Source organism: Talpa europaea (genome assembly GCF_964194135.1).
Source record: "Talpa europaea genome assembly, chromosome: 15".
NCBI lineage: Eukaryota > Metazoa > Chordata > Mammalia > Eulipotyphla > Talpidae > Talpa > Talpa europaea.
Window position 1 is genome coordinate 82283746 of NC_140083.1, and position 25087 is coordinate 82308832.

The window sequence follows — 25087 nt, forward strand, 5'->3', positions numbered from 1 at the left end:
GGGGCTCGAACTCGTGCTGCAGAGGCTAAAGACAGCTTCACAGCGCTGTGCTCAACCCACTGCGCCACCAGGGAGGCCCTTCAAGAAAATGTTTTTAGGGCCTCCCCCGTGGCGCAGCGGTTGAGTGCTGGCTTGCGAAGCTGCCTGCAGCCTCTGCAGCGCCGATTTGATCCCTGGCCGCCAGGCGAGGGTCCCACATGAGGCCCAGACCTCTCCTGCCGCCCGCTGCTCCCCTCAGCAGTGTATTTCGTCCATCTGCCTGTTCTGCTCCCTGCTCTGGCTCTGGTGAATTCTCTCACCCTCCCGCACTTCTGACTGTACCCAGTGCTTGTCTAAATAAATAAATAAATCTTAAAAAAAAAATGTTTTTAACAATCATTCTGAACAATCATAAACGTAACAGGGGAAGGGAAAAGTTTTCCCTTGTAAGTCCCCACAATACCCTTTGCATTATTATTGTACTTCCCATCTGTCCAGTGTGTGTTCAATATTTGTCTCCTCTTGCCTCACCTGTAAGATTCCTTGAGCACAGTAATCACTTGCGGGATTAATCTTATGTATCATGTATCCTCACCACTGGAACACAGGTCCTTAATTTCTAAAAGGTGCTGAAATATGAAGTATTTCTATGCTATGACAAATACACAGAAGCTAAAGGAAATAAAAACTGCAAAGATGCAGAAGCTCCAAGATTTAGAGGAGGACAACACATTCAGTTTTATTTCAATCAAATCACAACACTTCTTTTCCAACTGCTGCAAAGTGCATCTACAATGTTCTATTACAGATCCACTTTTAAAAGGTTTCTTGTGACATTACAGCAAGCCTCTTCGCCCCGCAAACAGGATTACCAAATTCTTGCTCAAGTAAAAATAAACTCCATTCCAGTAAATGGTAATACATGAAATTACAGTAAACCAGACACTTAGAAGGACAGCCAAGAAATCTTCCAACAGTTTATTAGAAAGAATGTAGACATTAAAAAAAAAGTCCCCACTGTCAAGAACAAAAAATTGAGGTTTTTCAGCCCTCATACAAGCTGAATCAAAAAGAAATAAAAAATCCAATAGTGTATTAACATTTTTTTTCCACTCATTTGCCATACTGACAGTGCAAATACAAATTTGGTCTAAATGTACAGACTCTCAAGCAACGATATATAGCCTTTCTTCGTCCTCCATGCTAAGAGATGTAAAAGTTTAAGGGTCAAACAATACCAAATGTACAGGCTTCAAAAACCATCTAAGTTAGGGCATTCACTAGTTTTAGCTAAGATACATCTGGAACACTGACAAGTGATCACTTAAGTACAAGAATGTGAAATAAATTTTTTAAAATAAAACTTTAGTGGAACAATCCTGAAGGATACATCAGAGGAACAATGGGTTATTAGTTTATGGTATCACCCAATTTATTTCAGCCATTTTGAGTCCATGTTCTAAAATCTAAATTTAGTTATCTTTCCCTAAGCCTGAACTTCCCTATCATCATGTCAGTTATCTATGTTATGAAGTAAAGGAGACTTAGGCGAAATGTTTTTTATCACAACTGCTGTACCAATTGCCTAGAACCGCAACATTGTCATGTAAATCTGGGAAATGTTCATGCACAAGGTTATTGCCTTAGCTGACTTAAAATTGCCCCATACAATGGTACATATCAACCCTTAGTGAAGCCTTTTAAAAAACAAACATGTTGAAAAATGGGTTAAAGGAGGCAAATACAGCATCTGCCTTTAGAGCTATCAACTCAGGAATTCTCTCAATCATGAAATCTTGCAGAGAAGTTATTTTTCTTTCTTAAATTCCGGTGATGACAATACTCCTTTACTCCAGATCTGGCATTTCTGAAAGGATATTGAAAAGGTTAGTATGAAGTACAAGGAAATGAATAATCGACAAATTTCAAGGTTTTAAAAGAAAAAGCACCAACAATAGTTAAATAGATTCCTAGCAAATTAACTGTTTTTTAAATATGTATCTCAAATTATTTCAATTTCTGCTTTGGCTATTTATTAGAGGTCATAAAGAAATCGCTTTTCTTTCAATACTTGTAAAGAAGTTCTCTCATTTGAGATTTTGATTTCTGTTGTAAAACATCACTGTATAAATACTTTTTACAAAGACACTTACTTTCATCATCACTGTCTTGTGAATCCTGCAGAAAGAAAAATCAAAAAAGTTACCAAGTTGAGCAAACAATCCTCTGCTAACAGTTTGCCTTAAAAAACTGAAGCATTCTACCTTTTTTATAAAACATTTGTGGTTTATTTATTTATACATACATACATACATACATACATACATACATACAACACTGGATACAGACAGAAGCATGGGAGGGTGAGAGAATTCACCAGAGCCAGACAGAGCAGGGAGCAGAGCAGGCAGAAGGACCGAAGTACACTGCTGAGGGGAGCAGCGGGCGGCAGGAGAGGTCTGCACGCCAAGTGGGACCCTCCTCCGGTGGCTGGAGAGCAGCCGGGGATTGAACCGGTGCTGCAGAGGCTGCGGGCAGCTTCGCAACCCAGTGCTCAACCGCTGCGCCACCGGGGAAGCCCTGAAGCATTCTACTTTTGATTAACGTAGTAGAGATGTAGTTTTATGGAGTTTATGAATTTTAATCATGAACTTAAGAACAGGTTTACTTAAGAAGATAACCACAAGTGCAGCTGAGTATCTTTCTGTAAGAAATTTATCTTTTGGTAGAAATTGAACCCGCTCTTTAAATCCCGTCCTATCAATCAGACTGGGTGTCTTGGTATAAATGGTTTCTCTGTTCTCTTAGTTTTCAATGGAAGATGAAAATGACCATTGGACTGTCAAGAGACAATGAACTCTAAACCTAGATGTTGAATTTTCAAGTAAGTACTTTGTATAATTTGCCAAAAATAGTCCCTAAATTACTGAATAAGGCATGAGATGTCTGCGCAATGATTCTTTTGATATTTGATGCCTGTAAGAATGGTACATGTGAAACCAGAGTTTCCTAGTAGATACCCATTCTTCCAAAAATATATTTTAAATATCTCTTACCATTTTTTAGGAAAAAACAAAACAGAACAAAAAACAAAACACAAACCAATTAACAACAAAAAAACCAAGTGGCAAAAAAAAACAATCCTGAATCGGGGCCTCCCCGGTGGCGCAGCGGTTGAGCGCTGGGTTGCGAAGCTGCCCGCAGCCTCTGCAGCGCCAGTTCGATCCCCGGCTGCTCCCCAGCCACCGGAGGAGGGTCCCACATGGCGCGCAGACCTCTCCTGCCGCCCGCTGCTCCCCTCAGCAGTGTACTTCAGTCCTTCTGCCTGCTCTGCTCCCCGCTCTGGCTCTGGTGAATTCTCTCACCCTCCCGCGCTTCTGACTGTACCCAGTGCATGTATAAACAAAACAAACAAATGAATAAATAAATAAAACATGCCTCTATTAAAAAAAAAAAATTTAAAAAAAAAAAAAAAAAAAAAAAAAAAAACAATCCTGAATCTATATAAAACAACCTGTTCATACATTTTTTTCTTACTATTTAAGTGAACAGAGAAAATAATTTATAGACTTACATCATCTGCTCCATCTACTTCTGGTAAATCTACATCCTCATCACCACCCATGTTGTTCATCATCTGTTTGAAGTATAAAAATTAATTTTGAAAATGATGTTAAATTAAGCCCTAATTATTAGGTTACACGCTCCAGAATAACCTTTCATTTATTTCCATCAATGAAGAAAGCAAAATAAACATTAAATACCTTCCTTTCTGGAAAAGGTAAGATTACAGGTAATTACATAAACTCCTGAAAACTCTTAGGGAAATTAAGACTAAGCTGTGCCATCAAAAAGTTATTTGAAATTAATCCAGCAAGATGTCTGTGATACAGAAAATAAAACACCAAAACCTGAACAGCACTTACCTATGGTGATTAAGGAAAAGAATGGGATTCGTTTGTAGCTGTCAAGTTTTATTATCTTAAGTGGCATCTATATTATGGTATTCTCATAATAGTTTTATGTATTGTGAAGACCTTATAAAGTCCGTTGAGATGATTAGTTTGTACAAAGGGCTTGAATATGGAATAAAGGCCAAAAATCATCAATTAAATGAGAAAGAAAAAATAATATAATTCTTGAAAGAAAAGGGATTCACTGTGGCAAATATCTCTATATTTGTGAGCACCCTTGTTTACACACAATACACTAGAACTAGCAATAGTGCGTACTTGTACTTACATCAAGTACTAATTTCCCATCCGTAGTTGTTTCTGATCAGAAAGCTGTATGACTTAAAGAGGTAAAAATACAAAGACCAAGCAACTATTATCAGATGGAGAGGGTCTTATCTCCCATTTACAACTTCTGCAATGTGTAACTTTTTAAAATTGATAATTTTACTTAATAACAATGCAAGACTTTGTAAACAGAAATCAAAGACTTTGAAAACATATGATTACCTGGACTTTAAAATAAAAGGGGCCCTAAAAGGAAATTAATCAAATACTGGTATAAAAATTGTGGGCAACCTAGCTTGGATTAGTAGTGGGTAGAGTTTCCCTGTCTCTTATGACACTCTTTACACTGGCTAAGTTCCTTTTTTTTTTTTTTTTTAAAGATTTTTTATTTATACAATAACCAAGGTACAGGCCAGATGCGCAGGATGGTGAGAGGATTCACCAGAGACGGAGCGGGGAACAGAACAGGCAGGCTGATGAAATACACTGCTGAGGGGAGCAGCAGGAGAGACAGGAGAGGTCTGCTCGCCATGTGGGTTGCTCCAAGGCCGGCAGAGATCGAACCGGCATTGCAGAGGCTGTGGACAGCTTCACAGTCTGCACTCAACCACCTGCGCCATCAGGGAGGCCCTGGCTAAGTTTCTTTGATCAGGAAAAATGATGGAGGTGCCCAGCACAATGCCAGGCACAAAGGATACAAGGCAACAGAAACAGAATTGAGTATGTCCAAGAACTACTCAGGAAGTAAAACAGAATAACAAAGACAGCAGTTAATGGTAGTTATTACTGAGGTGGTGAGCTGTATGACTCTAATTACCACAGGGAGGGAATAGCAGTCATGAGGAGATTCATATGAATACTGTATCTTCCCTTTCCTCTTTTGAAATCAACGTGCCAGAGTCATGGTAAATAAGCAGCTGCTTACAGGACACTGGAAACTTACTCATTTTAACTATTATTTTTCAAAGAAGTTATATATACAAAGCCCAGTTACAGTTTCAAATTGCAATGAGAAATAGATCATTTAAATGTATCTTCAACTTATAACTGAATATTCTCTTTTAGCTAAAGTGTGATCAATTACTTTTTCCCTATAGCAATACATATCTGGGTGCCATCTTGGAAAATCAGAATTACTTAAATCCTTACCTTGATTTTGCTAATTAAAACATTCCTAACACACCAGTCATTGTGCATATCTCACCATGGTTCTTCTGATATATATATATATATATACACATATATATATATATATTACTTGGCTCCGTAAGCCAATTAATTGTACTCATGCTCACAAAAAAATCTGTTCCACTGCTGGAATAAACTAGCTATTTTACGTAACTTTGGAATATGGATTCTTAAAAAATCATAAAAAATATCAAACTTCAGGATTAAATGACCATGAAGACCTTATTTGGTTGTACTGAAAAATGACCTTGAAAGCAAAATAATGCATGTCTTATAAACCACTAGCATCTTAGCATCTTTAAAACTAAATTAAATTGACTACATAGAAATGTACCGGGAGGGAGGTGGAAGAATGCATTTAAAAGACCTTACCTCAGAGAAGCGATCAAAATTAGACATGTCTTCATCTGAATCATCTTCCCAGTCTTTCCAATTATTGAAGTCCACACTAAGCCAATTAAGCTATAGACCAATGAAAACATGACTATGTTAACTTGTACTCATTGGCATGCACCTTAAGACTACATTTTTTGAACTATGTGTTCAAACTCAGCAGTGAGGCATGGAATTAGTCCAGAAAATAGACTAGAAAAATTAAAGTGACATGAATGAAATGCAGTAATATTTCTCAAACATTCTTTCATGGGGCCTCCCTGGTGGCACAGTGGTTGAGCGCTGGGTTGCGAAGCTGCCCGCAGCCTCTGCAGCGCCAGTTCGATCCCCAGCTGCTCCCCAGCCACCGGAGGAGGGTCCCACATGGCGCGCAGACCTCTCCTGCTGCCCACTGCTCCCCTCAGCAGTGTACTTCGGTCCTTCTGCCTGCTCTGCTCCCCGCTCTGGCTCTGGTGAATTCTCTCATCCTCCCGCACTTCCGATTGTACCCAGTGCTTGTATAAATAAATAAATAAATAAATAAATAAATAAATAAATAAATGAATGAATAAATCTTTTTTAAAAATTCTTTTAGTAAAACGAAACAAATATATTTAATACAAGAATTCATTGGTAAAACTTTTTTTTAAAAAAAAAATTTATTTATTCACATAAGCACTGGGTACAGTGTCAGAAGCGCGGGAGGGTGAGAGAATTCACCAGAGCCAGAGCAGGGAACAGAACAGACAGACTGACGAAATACACTGCGAGGGGAGCAGCGGGGGGCAGGGACCCTCCTCCGGTGGGCAGGGATCGAACCGGCACAGCAGAGGCTTTGGGCAGCTTCGCAACCCAGCGCTCAACCACCGGGGAGGCATCCCAATGGTAAAACTATTTTGATATTTTTAAGTGGCACCAAAATACATCTTCATGTGATATCTGAGTACTTTAGAAAGGCTTCTAAGGAAAATCTTTCTTGATGCAAAAGACTGAAAGAGTGATCCTAATTTTGACATTTCAGGGTTTTTTTTTGTTTGTTTTTGTCTTTAATTTTTCGTAGAGAACTGGGGTACAGGCCAGAGGTGTGGGGGCAGGGGTGAGCGGATTCACCACACACTAAGTAGGGAGCAACAGGCATGACAGGAGAGATCTGCTGTACCATATGTGGGTTAGCTCTCTGGCTGGGGATCGAACTCAGGCCATAGAGGTGATAGCCGTCACTTAACCGCTAGGCCACCAGGGAAGCTGTCATTTTTAATTAAAACCCAGTAAGCCTTGAAGTAGAGAAAACCACTGAATATACAAAGATTTAAGACTATGTAGCTATGAAACATAAACACCATATATTCCTTATACCAAACAAATGTATATTTTATTACTTAAGATAAATATAATAAACTTTCAAAAAAAAAAAAAAGAAACCAACCTTTGCCCTTTCTTTTGTTAACCTTGGCCACGACTGGCCAGATTCTCCTTTTCGTAAACAACATAAAATTGACCTGTCCGTTCTTTTATGCTTGGAATCCTAAAAACAAAAGCAAAAGCACTATCATACCATTTATCTCTTCAGTAATCACTACAGGATAGACAGTAGCTTGTCATTCCTCCTCCCCAATTTCTTCCCTTTTAGTTTCTCTAACTTCTGAAACATCCCCTAGACATGTTGCTAAAAAATTCATTATCTAAACAACTGCCAAAAAAAAAACCCCCATTCCCATTACATGGTAATCAGGTAACATAAAACAGTATGAGTATAAATTTAGATTAAGACAGGTCTCAAGAGTACTGCCTTACATCCAAACAGTGAAAGCAAGAAAAAAAGAGTATGGCATAAAGTGGTTAGAAGGGGAAAATACTGCAAAATATAAATATACCTTGCTGGCCTCTACTGTTAAGAAAAACAGAGTTAGTGCTTATTAAAAAGAGTACAAAGTGTGTCCACTTTCTCATGATTTTAAATAAAGATTAAAGCATCAGTATTACTTACATTTGGATCAATACAGTGAAAAAGATCAATTTCATTTAAATGTTTAAAATTATCACTTCCTCCAAGACAACTGCATCAAAAAAAAAAAAAAAAAAAAAAGGTGAGCGTCTTCAAAGAGGTAAGCAACAATAATTTCAAAAACAGAAAAAACATATGCCAAAATTGAGTTGGCGGAAATAAACTTTTAACCAATGATATAAAATGGTACTTTACCTGAATGTAAGTTTGGATTTTTCAAAATTTACATTAACATCTTTACTGTCTTCAACACAAAATTCAATGAAGACATAGTCCCTTCGATCGTACCACTTTGCAGAAGCAGGCTGCCTATAAAGAGAGAAATTCAGACAAAATTAACCTGGAATTCATGAACTGAGTATTTACACTGCCTCCAAAGTTCAGAATGTAAGCAGCACATTTCTCTACTCCGCTGAAACATTATTTTGATGCACTTTATTAAGTTATAAAAGGAAATTACTTTTTTTACTCTAACAAGTGAATTCTAAGTTAAAAGACAATGGTATTGAGGGCCCCCCGGTGGTGCAGCAGGTTGAGCGCAGAGCTGTGAAGCCGTCCGTCCGCAGTCTCTTCAGTGAGGGTTCTATTCCCGGCCAACCAGGGAAAAACCCACATGGCACAGCCGACCTCTCCTGCCTCGCCCGCTGCTCCCCTCAGCAGTGTCTTTGGTCCGTCTGCCTGTTCTGCTCCCCGCTCTGTTTCTGGTGAATTCTCTCACCTTCCTGCACCTCTGACCTGTACCCCAGCTCTTGTGAAAATAAATCTTAAAAAAAAAAACAACCACGATTTAAAAAAAAAAAGACAATGGTATTGTTTTCATAATAGAAAGGATTTAAGGGCCTCCCTGGTGGCACAGGGTTTATTAAAGTCTCAGCATTATTAAGCTATCGACAACCACTGCAGCTTGAGTTCAATCCCCGCCAGCCAGGAAGCAACCCACATGGCATAGCAGACCTCTCCTGCATCTCAGCAATGTTTTAGTCAGTCTGCCTGTTCTGTTCCCTTCTCTGTCGCTGATGAATCCTCTCATCCTCCCCACCCAACGCCTCTGGCCTATACCCCAGCTCTTGTATGCATAAATAAATCTTAAAAAAAAAAAAAAAGGTATGAGAAATGATAGTATCCACCCTCCAAAATATTCTTATCTGCAGCTTATTTCTGAGTACATAAACCAACAGTTTATCCCCCCGGTTAAACAAATCTTCCTGACAAACTTTAGGATTTTAAATCATGACACTAGAAAAAAGGAACTAAACTACTTTATAGTCTCATCTTTTGTCTACACGTGTCCAATGTTTACCAAAAGACCTACTTCAAAAATCTTTCTTTGTAGGAAAGGTACCCACTCAGGTCCAATGTGAATATGGAAGAGTGTTATTTCTATTTGGGGCATATCTATACTGGTTATGACATTCGTCTGCAATGACTGTAAGATATTCAGATTCTCTAACTCCAGTACCAAAACTAAAAAGCAGCCCAATCCTTGCAAAGTCGGGTGGACGAAAGCATTCTGCAAGGTAGCCAGTAAAGAGTACAGTGGGTACTTTATATGAATCAGAAAAATGCAGAAATGAATTTGTCAAATACCAGTGAGAGCTAGGAATAAAACTACTGATGCAATGAAGTGAGTCAGAAAGATCAAACGAAATGCCAAGTTGAATTCATAATGAACAGGCTGAAAGAAAAAAAACAAAAGTACAGAAAACTCAGGACTAAAGTCAAAACATCCATCTTATCCCTAGTCCTCCTTACAGACAAAGGAGTTAGGGGAAAAAAAAAGGTGCACAAATTACAATAGGATGCACACATAGCAGGTATTTCTTAAAAATCTCATTGTCTACTACCATTCCTTTAAGTGCGCCCCCTTTGGAGGAGCCTCCCTGGTGGCACAAGAGGTTAAGCATCAGCGCTGTAAAGGCACTATGAAGCTGTCCGCAGCTGCTGCAGGCAGCACTGAGTTCGATCCTCACCAGGGAGCTATTCACATGGTGCAGCAGACCTCTCCTGTCTTGCCGGCTGCTCCCCTAAGAGTGTATTTCAGTCAATCCACCTGTTCTGCTCCTCAATCTGTCTCTGGTGAATCCTCTCACCCACCGTACCTCTGGTCTATACCCCAGCTCTTGCACACATAAAATAAAAAAATAAATCTTTGGTGGGGAGGGGCAGGGAAAGGAAGGACTAGAGTCAAAATAAGGGGGGAGGTGCAATTGCATGGGGAATATAACCAAAACGAAAATGCATACATTGTGCAAAGATGAAAAAAAGATGTAAGAATTATATAAAATAAAATATTTAAATAAAAAAAATTAAATCTTTGAAAACCCCCTTCGGAGACTTAGAACTTATTTACATAAGGTCACTCAAATGAAAGGTGATTAGAAACAGCTCCTATACTATTCTCTGAAAAACATTAGATGTTCTGGATGCTAAATTACATCTCAATGCAACTTTCATTGACAAATATGTAAACCATGAAAATTCAGTTTGTAAAAACGAATGAATTGTGGACATAAAATGGTCATGCCATGGGTAACAGCACTTAGCACAATTTATGTAATAACTAATGACAAAGGTTCACAGCTAGTGATAGAAAAAATAAACTTTTCTTAGAAGTAATAAAATCTTTGTAATATATTTAGACATATTTCTTAAACATTTTCATATGCATAAAAATTCTAGGAATTGATGTCCAAAAGAAATATAGTAACCTTGGGCCTCCCTGGTGGTGCAAGGGGTTAAGTTTCAGCACTATGAAGCTATCAGCAGCCACTGCAGTACGAGTTTGATCCCGGCCAGGGGCTACCCACATGGCGCAGCAGACCTCTCCTGTCTCGCCGCCTGCTGTTCCCCTCAGTAGTGGATTTCAATCAATCTACCTGTTCTGCTCCCCACTCTGTCTCTGGTGAATCCTCTCACCCCTTGCACCTCTGGCTTATATCCCAGCTCTTGTATGAATAAAATAAATCAATCTTAAAAATTATTTATGGCAGTTTCTAAAGTCTAAATATTAGAAAAATGACCAAACGCTAGGCATCTATTGACAGATTTAAAAACAAAACAGAAAATTTTTAAATACCCCTGAAGAAACCTAACCAAATTATCTCCAAACTATGTAATCACAACTTTTAACACTAAAATATAGCTAATAGGGCCTCCCCTGGTGGCGCAGCAGTTGAGCACTGGGCTGCGAAGCTGCCCGCAGCCTCTGCAGCGCGCCAGTTCAATCCCCAGTCACTGGCGAGGGTCCCACATGGCGCGGACCTCTCCTGCCGCCCGCTGCTCCCCCCAGCAGTGTATTTTGTCAGTCTGCCTGTTCTGTTCTCCCGCGCTTCTGACTGTACCCAGTGCTTGTATAAATGAATAAATAAAATCTTTAAAAAAAATTTTTTTAAATAATAAAATAAAATATAGCTAATAAACAATTTAGGGGTTTTATGACTATGTAGCAACTGGTCACACATTATTTCTAGTTCATTTTCTTGCCAAAAGATTATTCTCCATGTGGTAGCATGCAGTCTAATTGAAAGTATTTATTGACTAGTAATCAGAACTTTTTTTTTGTGGGACCCTTGCCGGCAGCCGGGAACGAACCAGCACTGCAGAGGCTGCCCGCAGCCTCACAGCCCAGCGCTCAACCGCTGCGCCACCAGGGGAGGCCCAGTAATCAGAACTTTTTATAAATCATTTAAAAAAAAAAAAAAAGGCTATTTTTTGTTCTGCGTGGAACTGGGTGTAGGCCAGAGGGGTGTGTGTGGGGGTGGAAGGGGCGGTGAGAGGATTAACCCGGGACAGAGTCGGGAGCAGAACAGGCAGATCTCCTGAAATAAACTGCTAAGGGGAATGGAAGGAGAGACAGGAGAGGCCTGCTATCCCATTCGTGGGGTAGCTCTCTGGCTGGGGGATTGAACTCAGGCCACACAGGTGATAGCCCTGAGACTTAACTCCTAGGCCCCCAATAATTAAAGCTTTAAATGACTGTCTTCATAGATCTTCCAAGTGATGCAATCAGATAGTGGTTTTTTCCTTTTTTTGTGGATGGAAAACGATTTTTTTTTTTTTTGGTTTGGGTGAGTGAACGAGTAGGTGTCCAGTCTCAGAACTTCTGCAACTGTTTTTTGGTGCTGGCAGCCTTGGTCACCTTGAGCACACTGAAACATGCAATCTTGCTCAGGGTCCACCACTCCCCCATTGTGACAATGTCACTAATATGATGTCCCTGAAGTAGGATGACAGGTGCCCTACCTGTCGCCCTTCTCAAACCAGCTGTACTTTCAGATGTAGTGGAGGTAGTTTCAGCAGGTAACAATAGTCCTCAGCATCTTCTTGGTCACCAAGCCAGACACTCTGCTCTGGGATGGAGACATTAGTGATAAAGGGGCATTTCTTGTCAATGGAGATGCCCTCATCTTTCTGTCCACGTGGTAAAAACACAACGGGGGCAATTTCCTCATCCACCCCAGTACCAAAATACTACTCTTATTAAAAGGAACCAGAATTCCTATAGAGAAAATAGCTGATCTCAGGGTTGAGGTGAGAAACAGAGCTGAGCTTAGGGCATCTTGTGCAAACAAATGAAGATACTGAAAACAATGAAATCCATCAAAACAGGATGCAATAGTCAGGGTCTTTCAGCATGTCTTACCCGCTGCTCCCCTCAACAGTATATTTCAGTAGATCTGCCTGTTCTGCTCCCCACTGTCTCTGGTGAACCCTCTACCCACTCCCTCCCAAACCTCTGGCCTAGACCCCAGTTCTTGCATACATAAATCAATCATTTAAAAAAATGGGCTGAAATACATAAACATAAAAACTGAGCTTATACGGATTTAAAAAACAAAAACACCCATAATTCTTTATCACCAAAAGATGCCACAGTCCCAGCTCTTTTCAAATTAGCAATAAAAATGGTTTTTCCGGGCCTCCCTGGTGGCGCAGCGGTTGAGCGCTGGCTTGCGAAGCTGCCCGTGGCCTTTGTGGCGCCAGTTCGATCCCCGGCTGCTCCCCGGCCACCGGAGGAGGGTCCCACATGGCGCGCAGACCTCTCCTGCCGCCCGCTGCTCCCCTCAGCAGTGTACTTCGGTCCTTCTGCCTGCTCTGCTCCCCGCTCTGGCTCTGGTGAATTCTCTCACCCTCCCGCGCTTCTGACTGTATCCAGTGCTTGTATAAATAAATAAATAAATCTTTAAAAAAAAATGGTTTTTCCCTTTCTTCCCTTTATGAACCTTTTTTTGTAACTGAGTATAACTAGTTCATGAAGAAAACGTCTTTCTACAATTTAAGCTCTGGGACACTAGGAAGAAAGAATCACCATTTTGCAACCCCTATACCGAACAGATTTGGCAGTGACTGTCTATTTATGGATGTAATAGTTAACAATGACTCCAAGTAGCTGAAATTATAATCACTCATAGCACCATGAAAAGAAAACCAGATATATACCTCCTGATGATACATGTTACACTCCACAGTAAATGTAATTCCAGTCTATAGGAAATAGAACAAAGAAGAACAAGTGATGTTACAACACATATCCAGACACCTTCCTAAATTAATGGCAGGAAAAGGAGAGGATTTAGAATTTAAGTATAATTTGTAAACCTGATCTACATCTTGATTCAAACAAACTAAAGATAAGAAAGATTACTAAAACTGCTGACACACATATCATGGGCACATTAGGTATGGAAATTGTTAGTTTTGTTAGCTGTGAAATATTTTAATGAAAATAAAATCCACGGGCCTCCCCGGTGGCGCAGCGGTTGAGCGCTGGGTTGTGAAGCTGCCCCGGCCTCTGCGGCACCGGTTCGATCCCCGGCTGCTCCCCGGCCACCGGAGGAGGGTCCCACATGGCGCGCAGACCTCTCCTGCCGCCCGCTGCTCCCCTCAGCAGTGTACTTCGGTCCTTCTGCCTGCTCTGCTCCCCGCTCTGGCTCTGGTGAATTCTCTCACCCTCCCGCGCTTCTGACTGTACCCAGTGCTTGCATAAATAAATGAATAAATAAATAAATCTTTAAAAAAAAAAAAAAAAAAAGAAAAGAAAATCCACATGAGATAAAACCTCTAGTATATGAGGTTGGGGTCTGCTTTCCTATAGTTCAGAAATGGAAAAAGGGACCAGATACACAATTTGACCAATGCCTGCTAAGAGCTGAAATCTGGGATGGGAAAGAGGAATTATAACCATAATACTTTTAGAAATGATACTAAATGGTTTTGAGAAATATTTTCTTTCTCTGGAGCAGCCCAGTCCATTTGTGAAATTGTTATTTAAAAAATCAATCTTTTCCATTCAATTAAGACAGACAAGAATGAAAACTGCTAAACCACCGCTCACAAAGTCTGGCTATGATAGTCCAACTGTCATTCTAAAATCTCAAACTGTTGCTTTGGTAAGGAGTACACACTTACTATAGGTATATAGATTAGAGATATTACTTAATTTTGTTTTTGTTTATATCCAAAGGGGCAGGTTTATTACAAAAGGGGAGAGGAGGGTAGAGGACACTTGCACAGACACAAGCAGGCAGAAAGAGCTGCCCCTAGAAGGGACATGTTTGCTAAAAGAGAGGCCTGTGCAGTCACAGTGGAGCTTGGGACGAGAGCTGCCTCTGCTGCTTTGCAAAGGGAGAACATTAGTGAAGAGAAATACCTGCAAGTTACAGGTGGGCAGGAGAAGAAAATCCATGGGAGGAAGTGGGGGAGGGAGCTAGATAAACTATAAAGTAAGAATTACCTTACACCGGTTACATTTGAGACTGATGCCTGGGTACTTTAGACAACCCAGTTCTTTGGATTTTCCTTCAACTCTACAACACTGTGGATTCAGCCTGTGCCCAAAGCCTGCCTTGGCCCTCAAAGCATGTAAGTCTAAGGACTCCTCACGAAGGCCTGCAATTTACAGATTTGATGAGAATTATGCGTCCTTGCAAAAGTCCTCTGCCGAGACTGTATCTTTTCAATTCCTTCCTCTAAGGATCTGCTTATGTAGAACAGCCTTGATTCTTCCACCATTTCCAAAGTATAAAGGGGCATTTCTTGTCAATGGAGATGCCCCACTCCACTCTCCACTTCGGGACAGACTAGCACAGGGAAGATGAGGAGGCCCCAGTCAAGTAACAGAAGAGCAGCTAAGTGTACTCAATGACAGATTTCAGAGACAAAAATACCCGTTTCCAACAGATAATGGTTGAAACGGAGTAATGTACATGGAGACTCATTATCGTATTCTACCTTCAGTATCTGAAAAGAGGCCTAAGAAATGAAAAACAACTTAGCGACATGATTCTTCTCCCATTACCTTTTACAAACAGCTACTTCAATACACTCTGGTAAAAGCTTTTATAGTCACATTTAACGTGGAGACTTTAACAGTACTGCTCACCTTGTAAGAGACAGGTTGCATGTGAGAGCCTGCCGCAATGGAGGACACACGATGGTGAGCCTGTCATTACATTGATGATTGAACAAAAACCAAGTGTACAAGCTCCTCAAAAGTCTGTTCATATTAAGGACATCATAACCAGGGGAAAACCTTTCCTCAAATTTAGAGTTGGCATTTTATCACTGAATTGAGTCGCCTTCCAAATACATGTTGAAGTCCTAACCTACATCACCTCCAAATGTGACTATTTCTGGAGAGGGTCTTTAGAGGTAATTAAAATGAAACTTCAGAATGCGCTACAACCAAATACTACTGGTGTCCTCTGAGAAATCACAACACAGTTACATAGGGAAGACCCTGGTGAAGATGGCATCTGCAAGGCACGGACACGAGACCTCAAAAGAAACTAATCCCGCTAACATCTTGATACCAGACCAACACTCTCCAGAACTGTGAGGAAAAAAAAAAAAGTCTCACCCACCCTGGTACTTTCTTTGTCACAGCAGTACTAGAATAATTTTCCAGATAATAAAAGCAAAATTAAATGATCTAAATCAGGGGTTGACTCAGGAGCCAAAAATCTTTTTCTTTTTTGAATTTATAAAAAGTTGTAAAAATTAGGGCCTCCCCTAGTGGCGCAGAGGTTGGGCGCTGGGCTGCAAGGCTGCACACAGCCTCTGCGGCGCTGGTTCGATCCCTGGCCACTGGCCTGCGTGGTGCGCAGACCTCTCTTGTCGCACCCGTTGCTCCCCTCAGCAGTGTATTTCATCAATCTGCCTGTTCTGCTCCCCGCTCTGGCTCTGGTGGGTTCTCTCACCCTCCCGTGTTTCTGACCATACCCAGTGCTTGTATAAATAAATGAATAAATCTTAAAAAAAAAAAAAAAGTTGTAAAAATTAAAATGTGCAGCCTCCCTGGAGGCACATTGAAACGCAGCCTATGAAGCTGTCCGCAGCCACTGCAGCACGAGTTCCATCCCTGGCCAGTCAGGGAGCAACCCCCATGGCACAGCAGACCTCTCCTGACTCGCCCGCCCGCTGCTCCCCTCAGCAGTGTGTTTCAGTCAGTCTGCCTGTTCTGTCCCCCACTCTGTCTCTGGTGAATCCTACCGACCCCAGACGCACCTCTGGCCTGTACCCCAGTTCTTGTAATGCATAAATAAATCTTTAAAAAAAAATTAGTTTATTCTGTAACTGAATAGTCAAACAGCAATATTTTTTTTTTAAATTTTTTTTTTTTATAGAGGCATGTTTTATTTATTTATTTATTTATTCGTTTGTTTTGTTTATACATGCACTGGGTACAGTCAGAAGCGCGGGAGGGCGAGAGAACTCACCAGAGCCAGAGCAGGGAGCAGAGCAGGCAGAAGGACCGAAGTACACTGCTGAGGGGAGCAGCGGGCGGCAGGAGAGGTCTGCGCGCCATGTGGGACCCTCCTCTGGTGGCCGGGGAGCAGCCGGGAATCGAACCGGTGCTGCAGAGGCCGCGGGCAGCCTCGCAACCCAGCGCTCAACCGCTGCGCCACCGGGGAGGCCCTCAAACAGCAATATTAATTACAGCTATCATCCCTTTAGAACTTTGGGACTCTTGTGTATGTGTGAGGAAATTCCATATATAATAAAATTCCACCACATATGGCTTGTCTATATGGAGCACTACTTATAGTCAAAGCTCCAACATCATCTTTTTCTCTCAGAATCCCCAAAGTTCAGGAATGTCCATGAGCAGGTACACCAAACCATCATGTAGCAAGACAAAAAGTCCACACATCGGATTTTAATAAAATACATGCTTTAGCTGAATCTCATGGGATATATATGGATATGCATACATATATAAAATATGTTCATCCTATAGACTTTGACATCATTTTGATGTTTTCCTCACAAATCTTTACTATTTTTCTGTCATGGTAGTATGCAGCCAGATTGGAAATTTCTTTATAAAAAAAGCTCATGATATACAAGTGTGACATTTTTAATACTTGAATTCTTATTCTAATCATTGGTAAAAACAAGGATATTACCATTTGGTCATAAAATAAGTTCTCAACGCATACAGACAAATGTACTACAGAAAATGGTAATAATGACCATTTGAAAATACTCTCAGGAAAGAGCAACACAAGGGTATGCTAATTAACAATCTATAATTAGACAAATTATTTTAAAATGAGTTTATCTTCAATTAATGGCTTCACATAGAAATTAACCAAACAAATGGGGAAAAAGCTTAATTTTGAGAGGAAAGTCAATTTATTTTGATTTTAAAGGGAGAGGGAAGAGTAGGCTCAATTATAGAGGAATCCATGATAAACTTCCATAGTTAGGATCAGTGTGATCAAGACCTAATGAATCAGCTAAACATTCTCAAAATAAGGGGCTCACAAACAAGTCAAATATACTTTGAGGGTATATATTTGGTGTTACTTCTTTTCCAGCAAATGTGAAACTTAAGAAAATCAGGCATTTGACTTCTAGATGGCTCTTACTAACTTACCTTTCAACTACTCACCATCAATCTACTGTTCAACTCATGAGATAAAGCTAACGTGTCATATGATAGAGCAGTATACAAAGACCAAAGATCCAGTTAGTTTCAAGTCTCATTTTCAAGCACCACCATGTATCCAAGCCAATACATTATTCAATAAGTAAATGCTGAACATGGTGTCAGAATTGTGTTGGAAACAGCAGTCAACAAAAAGAGAAAAACCCCTGCCCTTAAGCTTACATTCAAGTGAGATAAAACTGTTTCCCAAGAAATACGTGTGTGTGAGTGTGTAGTAAGATTTTGTGGTAAAGAGATCATCAGATTCATTACTAGCTACATGTTATTCTTAACGCATCAACAGGCAATACATAGTAGTCTCTGGTTATTAGTACTTTGAAAGGTAACATCTTTATATTTAAACTTGTAAGATACTAATAAACAACCTCACATTTGCTATTCAGAAGTAATTAATAATACTCCCATTATGAGTTCTTAATGAAGTTTGCTTTTGTGTGAATTAAAGATCGCTTTGAATTCTAAAAGAACAACAGAAAATCAAAAAACTAGCTTTTTACTAGAGTTTATTTTTTTTTAAAAGATTTATTTTTATTTATATAAGAGCTGCGGTACAATCCAGAATTGTGGAAGGGTGAGAGGATTCACCAGAGATAGAGTGGGGAGCAGAACTGGCCAGACAGGGGCCTCCCCTGGTGGCGCAGGCGGTTGAGCGCCGCGCTGTGGCAGCGCTGGTTCGATCCTGGCCAGCCGACGAGGGTCCCACAGGGTGCAGCAGACCTCTCCTGTCTCGCCCGCTGCTCCCCTCAGCAGTGTATTTTGTCAGTCTGCCTGTTCTGGTCCCTGCTCTATCTCTGGTGAATCCTCTCACCCTCCCGCGCATCTGGCCTGTACCCCGGTTTTGTATAAATAAATCAATCTTTTTCTAAAAATAACAAAATAAATAAATAAAATCATCGAGGGCAGGGCCTCCCTGGTGGCACAAGGGGTTGCGTTGAGATGCAACCTATAAAGCTGTCCGCAGCCTCTGAAGCACAAGTTCGATCCCCAGCCAGCCAGGGAGCAACTTACATGGCGCAACAGAATTCTCCTGACTCAACGCTGCTCCCCATAGCAATGTACTTCGGTCAATCTGCCTATTCTGTTCCCCACTCTGTCTCTGGTGAATCCTCTTAAACCTCCCCATCCCCGCATCTCTGGCCTGTACCCCAGCTCTTGTATGCACAAATCTTTTTAAAATAAATAATAAATAAAATCATCAAAAGCCTTGCCTATAAATGTTTAAACAATCTCATATATATGTATTATTTGCTCAGCGAAAACCCAAGACAGGCTTCTCTTATTTGCAGATCTGTTTCAGTTGTACTTCACAAAACTTTCTGAGAAACTGATCTGAACACACATGCTTGCCTTGATTCCCAAACTATGTGCCAAGGTGCATCCAAGAGGAAGTTAAAATATTCTAAATTTGAAAGAAATTTCGTTGCACTCAACTTTTTTTAAGCTACCAAGTGGGTCAGTTTGAAAAGCAGATTGCCTTACAGCCCTCTCCATTAAGCGTCATTTCCGAAAAACCAGACATTTGGTGATTGCTATGATAAAAAACCATCAAGGAGTTCAGATGAAAGTCCCAATCTGATTTCAAAGTCCAAGAAACTACACTGTGTCCAAAAATACATACACATTTTCCTTTTAATTTATGTGTATTCATTATTCAGAGCTGTTAAGATGAAATACTTGTTTGTACCAAACCACTTAATAAAGAGAACTGCTTTTGGTGTAACATTTAAAAAAAAACCCAAAACAACACACCAATACAACTAAGAAACCAAGAGGTGAACTAAGGTCTGTGAACCCTTTGCTAGTTCAACTGGTAATTCCCACTCTAAAATATAGAAGGGGGGGGAATCCCTGGTGGCACCAGGGGTTAAGACACAACCTATGAAGCTATCTGCAGTCACTGCAGCACGAGTTCCATACCCAGCCAGGAAGCTGACCCACAGGGAGCAGCAGACCTCTCCTGATTGTCACTGCTCCCCTCAGCAGTATATTTCAGTCAATCCACCTGTTCTGCTCCCCACTCTGTCTCTGGTGAATCCTCCCACCCCCAATACCCCTGGCCTGTACCCCAGTTCTGTATGCATAAATAAATCTTAAAAAAAAAAAAAAAACCCACAAAACCCTCCTTATCTCCATTACAAAGTTTTGAGTCTCAGGGCTCCATTTACCATAAGTCAAAAAGAGTAGTTAAGATTAGGTAATGAACAACTACAAAGACATGGTTACTTGGAAACTTATTCTCCCTTTTTGTTAAGTATAAAAAATAAAACTCTGGATTCCTGGGTTCCAGTCCTATTTGGCACAGCTCTTTATACTAATTAGGGTTGTATGGTATCTAAAGAACTAAATTAGTAGTATTTTTTAAATTTTATTTATTGATGCATACAAGAACTGGGGTGTAGGCCAGAGGTGTGGGGACATAAGAGGATTCACCAGAGAGAGTAGGGAGCAAAACAGGCAGATCCACTGAAATACACTGCTGAGGGGAGCTGAGACAGGAGAGGTCTGCTGCGCCATGTGGGTCAGCTTCCTGGCTGGTTTGGAACACGTGCTGCAGTGGCTGCTGATAGCCTGATAATATGCCTTAACCCATTGCGCCACCAGGGAGGCCCTAAATTAGTACTATTTAAAAAATTCAAAACACATACTACAAAACACTTTGTACAGCAAAATACACTACACAATTCTCAATTTAAGAACTCAGATTAAAAAACACAATCTGGGGCCTCCCCGGTGGCGCAGCAGTTGAGCGCTGGGTTGCGAATCTGCCCGCGGCCTCTGCGGCGCCGGTTCGATCCCCAGCTGCTCCCCGGCCACCGGAGGAGGGTCCCACATGGCGCGCAGACCTCTCCTGCTGCCCGCTGCTCCCCTCAGCAGTGTACCTCGGTCCTTCTGCCTGCTCTGCTCCCCGCTCTGGTGAATTCTCTCACCCTCCCGCGCTTCTGACTGTACCCAGTGCATGTATAAACAAAACAAACAAACCAGCAAACAAATAAATAAAGCATGCCTCTATAAAAAAAATAAAATAATAAAAAAAAAAACACAATCTGGTGCCAGCCTCCCTGGTGGTACAAGGGGTTAAGCACAGCACTGTGAAGCTATCTGTAGCCTCTACAGCACCCGCAGGCGGTCAGGGAGCTACCCACATGGTGCAGGAGACCTCTCCGGTCTTGCCTGCTGCTCCCCACTCTCTCTGGTGAATCCTCTCACCTTTCAGCACCTCTGGCCAACACCCCCCCCCACCTTATATGCATAACTAAATAAAATGCTTTTTAAAAAAATAGTAAAAGGCTGATTTCTAAACAGCTGATCTCACAAAAAAAAAAAACTTTTGTGAAAATCATTAGCCACCTAAGACCCCAAATAACATAGCTTTTAAGATTTTAAAACAGAAAATACAATTAAACATTAGAATTTTAATTGACAATAAATACTGGTCTGCACTCAAGTGATTTGTCACTTCCAGTTTCTACTGCCTTCCAGTTAAAGTCTAACTAAGCATTAAAAAGAAAGGGGGGTGGGGAGGGAAGAAAATCTAGTTGCCAGGTTACAACGGTTAGGAAATCAACACTGAACAAAGGCCATCATCAGTTACTCTTCTTAACTTACAGAAATTAACCATATATACTATATTCACTACTACAACTGTTTCAGAGGCTAAAACTTATTTTCTATAGTGTTGAGTGATGGCAAAGTAAAAGACTAAGCAATGTTAGAGATAATCCCTGCAGGTTCTGGGCAACTTACTAAGTAAAAATAATGACTTCGAGTTGCCCAAAATTAACCAGAATATTTTACTTTATTGTTAATAGGCACAACTTAGAATTAGACCAACTACCAAAACAAACAAAAGGGCAGAGTAGCATCTCACTGGGAAAATGGGGCTTCAAGGAAGTTGAGACACTGAGAACTTTTATGTAAAACAGTAGACAAAACTTTGAAAACTTGACTGAAAATTTATCTGAGAAACCATTATCGAAGAGCACTCAAATTAGAAAAAGAGACTCTAAGATCCTTAAGAAATAAAGAATAAAATGTCTCTCCACATCTGAAAAAAAGGGTATTAGGGTAGACATCAAGAAATGAACCCTTAGGGGCCTCCCCGGTGGCGCAGTGGTTGAGCGCTGGGTTGCGAAGCTGCCCGCGGCCTCTGCGGCGCCGGTTCGATCCCCGGCTGCTCCCCGGCCACCGGAGGAGGGTCCCACATGGTGCGCAGACCTCTCCTGCCGCCCGCTGCTCCCCTCAGCAGTGTGCTTCGGTCCTTCTGCCTGCTCTGCTCCCCGCTCTGGCTCTGGTGAATTCTCTCACCCTCCCGCGCTTCTGACTGTACCCAGTGCATGTATAAAACAAACAAACAAACAAACTAAATAAATAAAGCATGCCTCTATAAAAAAAAAAAAAAAAAAAAAAAAAAAAAAAAAAAAAAAAAAAAAGAAATGAACCCTTATCAACCATGCTTCCTCGTACTGGATGACCTATTAAAAGTTTCTTCCAAGTCAAATAAATGCCTCATATTTATCTTATACATTTATTCAGATCCCTAGTTCAGTTAAGACCCTGTGAAGAATTAGCAAAATGGGAAATGTTGAATATTTTTCAAAGCATGAGATTCATCCAGGCTCTGCAAAACACTGAATTAAAATGTAGCAATCTTGTAACTAGGGCGGCCTGCTTTTTGGAATATTGTTACACATTTCATCCGATTTTTGAAACTATTAACATTTCTCACCCACTTCATATGACCCCGAGAAAGTGTCCACCTCAAACCATTTCAAACATGGTTTTTCTTTGTGAAAAGATTATTTTGCTGGGTTACATCTATTACCCGAGGGCTCATTTTCTCTCATGTTTTCAGACTGACAATCCTGCTACATTATTCGGAATAAATAGATTTCAAAGGGAAAAAGCAAAAGCCACATAAACTTTATTAGGTACCACTTTTTTGGAGGGGGAAGGGGTTCGGTCCTTCCCAAATTCTAACACATCCCCTTCACGCTAGCGCGGGCGCTGCTCTTCCGGCTGCTCTTTGTCACCAGCGGCTACGAAGTCTCCTTCACTCACCCACTCCACGCCGGGCCCAGCACACGCGGTCGGCATCACCGCCTCCCCGAGCGGGCCCTTCCTGAAGTCCACTACTTTTCATAGGGATCAAGATGTTCGTTCTCCGTTTGCTCTCCCTATACAACGTTTCAGGGCCCAGTCCCCAAACACCCCGAAGCGGGCAGTGCCCAGGCGTCTTACCCCGTTGCCATCGCCAAGGTCTTGCCTTCACCAAGACACAAGCAGGGAGACCGGAGAACCCGCAGCTCCTCCGAGACAAATCTCAACACCCCGATTTCTCCTCCTCAACCCCCGCTCGGACAACGAGCCCTCGTTTTCCCGCAGCCGCAGGTCCCGTCCGCAAGTACCTCTGCGCGCGACACGTGCGCGCACCGGCGCGGCCCCAACTCCCCGCTCGGGGGCCCCGCCGCGGCGGCCGGCCTACCGCACCCCAGAAATCACGACATCCAAGGGGGAAGTAAGTTGTGGCGGCGGCGTGGCCGCCGTCCTCCAGGTGCCCGAGGGGCTGCGCTCGCGGGAGGGCCGCGCGGGCCCCGCACCCCGCACCCCCCTCCTCAGGTGCCCGGAGCCGGGGCCGGCCCGACGGCGGAGCTGCACAACCAGCCCGCCCCGGACGCGGGGCGGCCGCGCAGGGGGTCCCCGCCTCCGGGGCGCCCGCGTGGCCCCCAGACCCCCGGAGGTGAGGGCCTCCGGCGAGCGGCGGGGAGTTGGGGGGCCCCAGACCGCCGGGGGGCGAGCGACACTTCCAGCCCCGGGAGGCCGCCGGGCGGCTCGGAGGCGGGGGACGCGGACTCCGGGAGGGAAAATGCCCTCCGGCCGCCAACGGCAACCGGAACAGGGTCCCGGCCCTCCCGCCCGGCCGAGGACGGCCGCCGCCGGGGAGACGCCGCGGGGCCGCCGGGGGGAGGGGGAGCGCGGCCGCCTCCCGGCAGCCCCCGGCGCCGCCGCGGCCTCCCCCCGGACGACCTTCCCCGGCCGGCGTCGCACTCACATTGTGAACGGGGCAGGGGGCCGGGCGAGCGGGTGGGCGGGCCTCGCGGGCGGCAGCGGCTGGGGCGCGAGTCCTCTCCGGCGGCGACTCCGGCGTTTTCTCCGGGTCGCGGCCTCTTCCCGTTTCCCTCAGGCGACGGCGGCGGCGGCGGGCTGGACAGGCCCCAGAATGCACCGCGCGCGGAGAGCGGCGGCTCCGGCGGGGAAGGAGGAAAGTGTAGGAAAAGGGGCGCGCGGACGGAGAATGAACGTGCGTGCGTGCGAGCGAGGGGTGGCGAGGCCGGGCGGCGGCTGGTGACGCAGCAAAATGCCCGGGCCCGGCCGCCGCGCGTGCGCACTCTTTGTTTTCGGGCTCCTGCGCGGCTTTCTAGAGATATCTACGGAAAGGGCGGAGCCTCCAGTGCCTTCGCGAGGCTTCGGGCGCCGGCCCCGCCCGCCGCCCGTCCCCCCACCCCGCGCCGGCTCGTTCCCGCCTCTGCTCCCGCGCGCGCCCCGCGCCTCAGAGAGCCGTTGGCCGCCAACCGCCGGCCGCGCGCCCGGGCCGTCTCCGGAGAAACGGCCGCGCGGGCTGCCGAGGCGGAGGGTCGGGCCCGGCCGCGCTCGAGGAGGCAGCGCGGCCCCCGAGGACACCGCCCACCGCGAAAATTTCAAAAGCTCGTGCTTCTCCCTGCGGAGAAGGGCCGACTTCCGACCGGGGCTGGGGCCCCTCGCCGCTCCCCGAAGGCCGGAGGCCCCGTCCAGGGGCGGCGGGAATCCGAGGCCGAGGAGGAGCGGGGCCGTGGCGGGGCGCGCCCCGCTTGCAGAAGCTGGCGTCGCCGAGACACCGAGGGTTTGAAGGCGTCTCCGAGGCGCGGAGTGGAGAGACGGGGACGCGCGGCGTGGCCGGGCCCGAGCGTTGCGGGCGGGGGTTCCCGCTTGTCTCTGCCCTGCGTCCGGCGCTGGCGCTGGGCTCCAGCGGGGACCAGCCGTCCCCGCCCGCTCTGGGAGGCTGCCGAGCGGTGAGGCAGAGGAGAAATGCACCCCGCGCCGCCAGTTAGAGCAGACGCTTGTGGGCAGTGCCCGGAGATGTTTTAGGGAGATGACTGGGGGGTCAGAGTCGGCAGAAGGACTTGGCGCCGGGCTGTGCAAGACTCACTGAGAGGAACCTGTGGACAGAGGCCCAACGCGCAGATTCCATGAAAAAGAGAAATGAACGCCCAGTTTGTAAATACTGAGATCCCACGGGGTCCGGTGCCTGCTGGGAAAAACACAGTAAACAAAAGGAGGGACAAAGTAATGGCGCGAAAACGGAGGAGAGGTTAA

At 43.7% G+C, this 25087-nt stretch overlaps 1 protein-coding gene across 1 annotated transcript; it reads right to left on the reverse strand.

The window, feature by feature from the left end:
- Window positions 1–1826: 1826 nt before the first annotated feature.
- Window positions 1827–23871, reverse strand: PTGES3 (prostaglandin E synthase 3; the record flags this gene model as incomplete). Its single annotated transcript, XM_084256177.1, has 7 exons — window positions 23787–23871; window positions 7981–8094; window positions 7768–7837; window positions 5781–5870; window positions 3554–3616; window positions 2133–2157; window positions 1827–1846 (listed from the first exon to the last, which is right to left on the reverse strand). Coding segments are annotated over exons 1-7 (384 nt in total). The 5' UTR covers window positions 23789–23871.
- Window positions 23872–25087: the final 1216 nt, after the last annotated feature.